The following is a 5,227-nucleotide window of genomic DNA, read 5'->3' as shown; positions in this document are numbered from 1 at the left end:
CAGCACATAGTCGATGAGTTGAATCAACTCCACAGCAATTACATCAATTTTTCATTCAGAAATGTCAAGTTGCATTCTAAAAGTTGTAACTTCCTGAGTTTCTCCATCATTGTCCGACTGCAGTTTGAACAATGTAAGGCTGAACACTGTTACTAACATTTGTCATTTTGGCTGTGTGACATTCTCCAGGTTTGTTTGTGGTTGAGCAACTGAAGTGAGAGGTGTTAAAACTCCACCCTCTTTTGGAAAGCAGGCAGAGAGCAGCTCATTTGCATTTAAAGGGACACACAAAAATGGCATGTTTTTGCTCACACCCAAATAGGGGTAAATTTGACAAGCTTTAATAAATTATCTGTGAGGTATTTTTAGCTGAAACTTCTCTCTCTCTCTCTCTCTCACACACACACACACACACACACATATATATATATATATATATATATATATATATATATATATATATATATATATATATATATATATATTCTGGGGACACCAGAGACTTATATTGCATCTTGTGAAAAGGGGCAAAATAGGTAAAAAAAAAAATCCTCCTTTCTACTGCATAGGCAGCAAAGATTTACTGAAAGGCCATTTTGTCAGCAGCGAAGTACCCCTTTAAGACACAGATAAAGCAACTGTAACACCACCTATAACATATCACTGAAATAGATTTCCCAAAGTAACAAACAAATCAGAAAACTTGGAGTCTTTACTCTGCTGAAGGTGTAAGTCTGGGGCAGAATTACATGTTTTTCTAAACAATGGAAGATGGAACGGTTTGGAAAACCAGTTTAGAAATATTTATATTAGCAGCTCCATTTCTGTGGCAGCATGAAAACATTGCTCTGTTTTTGTTTGATTTGAGCATCCAGACCAGCCCAACTTATAAACAGATGAGAAAGGCCTTCAAATTAAGTGGTTAAATCATATAAAAAAACAATGCAAAAAAGACAGACAATCATTTTTATTTTTCATGATTTGCACAGAATTTAACCAAGAACTGTTATGGGACCAAGCAGCACTGTGTTGGACTCCGTTTTATCTGAAAGGAGAAAAAGAAAAGAAAAAAAGCAATTTTTCATAGATCCAACGATATTCATAGTATACAAAGAAAGGTAGCAAGAAGCAGAGGGGGAAATGTAGAATGTAGTTTTCCATAGTTCTTCTGCTGCTTCTTGAGTTGTGATGGTCTCAACAGAAAACTGAAGAAACTGTATAAATCACATGGTACTGCCTTTTGTTTGCATGATGTGGCCTAGGTTAAAGCTTACCTCTACTGATTGACCTTTTTGGTAGTCTACTCCACTTGCCAAAATGTTTCTGCTTGATGACATCACAAGTATTCTCACAGCATTCACAAACCTCATCCTTACCATCCACACTGATCCACCTTCAGAAAGCAACAAGTCAACTTAATGACACAGAAGGCATCAAATATTTGAGATGTAATCTAATGCAAATACTGTATTTCAAACAAGTTTTATTTGTATTTTTTGTTTTCTTATACCCTTAGGTTCACATATACATGATTCTGTCAGGACCACTATCATTAAAGATGACTGACAATTAGCATAGAGTTTGGATTGGCTGTATGGTTCTGTTCAAAGCAAGAACTCCCTGCCCATTCAGCATGAATAAGAGCAGGGAGAGCACCCATAACCTCCCTTAGGGTAAACAGAACAGAACCAACATAAGGTATTGCTATAACATTATTGTTCTTAATGACAATAATTTAATGTAACAAGAAAATGAGTGATTCAAAGATGTATATCAGAAGGCCAAGTCCTGACTGGACGAAAGAATGAGCTAGGGATGGAGGAGGATAATTAGCTCCTGAGCAATGTGATAAAACTGCCGATAATACTGAATGGACCTTATACAGCAGGGATGGACAACTCTGGTCCTGGAGGGCCAGTGTCCAGCAGAGTTTATCTCCAACCCTAATCAAACACACCTGAACCAGCTAAAAAAGGTCTTTAGGATTAGTAGAAAGTTATAGGCAAGTGAGTTTTTATCAGGGATAGAGATAAACTCTGCAGGACACTGGCCCTCCAGGACCGGAGTTGTCCTTCCCCGTTATACAGGAATGTTGTGATAGGCGTCAAATTTATATAGGTTGACATGGAGCAGCTGAGTCAGCTGATGTAAGCTTGATTAACGTGATCTGTCAGAACTAACGCTATGCTTGATTTGTAAAAGATGAAGTATTTGATTATTTTTGAAATTCTTTATCCTGCACTCTAAAAATCCTGGGTTAAATATGGACAAACCCAGGGATTGGGTTGTTTTCACCCAGCCATTGTTTCAACCAATTTTGGATTTATTTTTTTTAGTCAGCAATATAGTAATATAGTAAAAGGCATGTTTTTGCTTACCCCCAAACAGGGGCAAATTTGTGGGGTATTTTAAGCTGAAACTTGACCAGACCAGAGACTTATATTACATCTTGTGAAAGAGGGCATAATAAGTGCCCTTTAACTCAACATGCTGGGTTTGTCCATATTTAACCCAACTTGGGTTGTTTTTAACCCAGCATTTTTAGAGTGTGTGGTGTTGTATTATACTGTATCATTCAATCATGCCAGTGAAATAAAAAGTGCTGAATTTCTTGTAAGCACGTTTTATTTTTTTGCACAACAACAACTTTACGCATACCTGTTTCCAGAATAGGTACAGGCTTTGTTCATGATATTCAACTCCAAATCAACAATCTTCAGCTGGCATGTAATATAAATCTATAGAAAAAAAAAAATATTCATTTATTTGTGTGTTCATTTAGCATGCTTTTTTATCCAAAGCAACTTATGAATAAAAAGTCACAGGTCCTTAAGTAACAGGAAAAAAAATACTTAGTACTTCTCTCAAAACACGGTTCTATAAGGATTGAAACGTTTTAGTTTATATAGGACTCACAGCATTCCGGTGGTCTTCATGGAAACGGAAAGCATCCATCTGCATCTGAAGCACATGATTTTGTTTTCTGGGCATGAAACGGGCACTAGAGTCTGGCACTTTAGAGTCAACAAGACATCTACAGCATAAGGGATAGAAATTCCATTTGTTAACATTTAAGGACAAATACTGGATAATCATGCCATTAAGAATAATCATCAGCGTGACATGACGTTTTAAGTTTTACAACACCTCATGAATGGTGATATTACAAAGTATATGTGCAATTCAGTTCATTTCAAACAGATGCAATAACTCAAATCATGATAATGAATGAACTACTCAAACATTTAATTGAAAAGAATGGTTTATAGGACAAAGATGTGTAAATTTGCTTATGATATCATTGGCTATTTTTTATTTTTTTTAAATGCACTGGAAAGTCCCAAATCCCTACTGACCCATGGTTCTGAATGAACACGTAGCGGGGCAGTGATGCGGCATTAGGCTCCAGAGTGACCACACAACTGTCCATTACTAATCTGAAAGAAGCATGCTCAGCCATCAATAAGGAAGCCTGGATATTCATCACTTCCCCAAGGTGGTACACATAGGATAACCTTTTAGTCCTCCAGTCTTCTAAAAAAAAAAAAATAATAAAAAATAAAAAAAAAAAATTATCAGGAAAACCCCACTTTTTAAAGTTTATTTAATCATAAACCTAAACTTACCGTTCATAAGATAAAAGGAAAACCCAATCAATTCTGTTTTGGTAGATGTAAATGGCTCCCAGGAAGGCTTCACATCAATACTGCTTACAAAGTGGGTCCTGAGATATAAATTGCAGCAAATATACAGTAAAAAGGCAGCTAGACAGAAGGAAGGAAGAGGTACAAATGATTATAACCATACAAAGATCAAACCTTTTGTAGTGACATTCAATAGGAATAGAAGCGCCACTTGTCCTAACAATACCGAAGCTGTTCTGCATAGGAGCGTAGATCAGTTGGTTTGAATAAACCAAATGATCTCCTGTAGTCTAATAATTAAATAAAATTAAAATACATAAACTTGGTACACATGATTACTATAGTCCTGAACATGCAATTATTTTATTTATTTTTGACATACACTGACAAACAATATTTAAATTAACTTCCCTCCCCCCGAAACAAAACGAACTCTTACATACCTTTAATTCAGAGCCACACTGGTGCAAATCTGCTTTAATCACATATTCAGTATCACTATACTGAAAGGCTTTGCAGCTCTCGGTTGACCAGCCGAGGCTAAACTCTTCAGCAGTGACATGACGGCCGTTGGAGTGAAAATCCGCTCTGATTAGCACAATCATGCTTCGCTCAGTGCAAAGCACCTGCACAGGTGCAACTTTGCTATACTGCACGTATGTAAGATCATCTCTGTGATCCTCAGTCGGTAAAGATGCGACTTTATACTGTCTAGAATCTGGCCCTATCATCGGACCTTCCTTTAAATTACGAATGGCGGCTGTAACGCATATACTTAATATAATTATTGTCCCTAAAAGTTTACCGTCTGGCATCGTCGTAGCCAAAAGAACCTGCATACAAGTGAAGCAGGAAGTGGGAATGCTCATTTATATGGGGGTAGGATTGTAGCAAAATTCCAAATAAATAAATTATGATCCAATTTTTTTTTTTTAAAGATATTCACAAAAAAAAAAAAATCGTATCCACAAATGAATAGAATTAGATCCACAACTATATGTTAGGAGTTTTAGAAAAAATAATTGAATTCACAAATAAATAAAATGAGATTTGGTAATAAAAAACATATTCACAAACAGGGTTGGGAAGGTTACTTTTAGAATGTATTTCACTACAGATTACAAAATACATGCTTTACAAAGTAATGTGTAATGTATTTCGTTACATTACTCAAGTTTAGTAACTTAATCTAAATACTTTGGAATACTTTGAAATACTTAACACAAAGGACCATATTAACTTGATGTTCTGTTTTAAGTTTACAACCTGTAAATAAAAATGACCTCTACCCACCAGGATTTGGTTTCCCACTAAATTGTATTTTTAACATCAGTTACAAAATATATCTGCAATTTATTAGACATAACCTATGTGTTGGTAAAGAATTTCAATATCTTGATAAACAAATTATGAAAATATTTGTTTCTTTTAACATCACATCCATATATAATTACTAGTGATATATCATTCCTAAATTATATTTTTATATTTGTAAAGATGTGCATCAGTATGGAATTACATTTGTTCCAAAATTAATGCTGAGACAAACTTTTACTAAGGAATACACAGAAGTCTTAAGCTAA

The 5,227-nt window shown here is 35.2% G+C and overlaps 1 protein-coding gene across 1 annotated transcript; it reads right to left on the bottom strand.

Annotated features, from left to right (window-relative positions):
- Positions 1 to 992: 992 nt before the first annotated feature.
- Positions 993 to 4,375, bottom strand: LOC137034106 (zona pellucida sperm-binding protein 3-like). Its single transcript, XM_067406728.1, has 8 exons — positions 4,078 to 4,375; positions 3,819 to 3,924; positions 3,627 to 3,724; positions 3,357 to 3,534; positions 2,917 to 3,034; positions 2,659 to 2,738; positions 1,275 to 1,393; positions 993 to 1,045 (listed from the first exon to the last, which is right to left on the bottom strand). Exons 1-8 carry the CDS (start codon positions 4,373 to 4,375, stop codon positions 993 to 995), a joined length of 1,050 nt encoding a protein of 349 aa, XP_067262829.1.
- Between the last annotated feature and the right edge of the window lie 852 nt (positions 4,376 to 5,227).

The sequence above is a fragment of the Chanodichthys erythropterus genome, chromosome 13, assembly GCF_024489055.1.
Source record: "Chanodichthys erythropterus isolate Z2021 chromosome 13, ASM2448905v1, whole genome shotgun sequence".
NCBI lineage: Eukaryota > Metazoa > Chordata > Actinopteri > Cypriniformes > Xenocyprididae > Chanodichthys > Chanodichthys erythropterus.
Note: the sequence above shows the minus strand (reverse complement) of the source record. Positions and strands in the feature narration are given on the sequence as shown.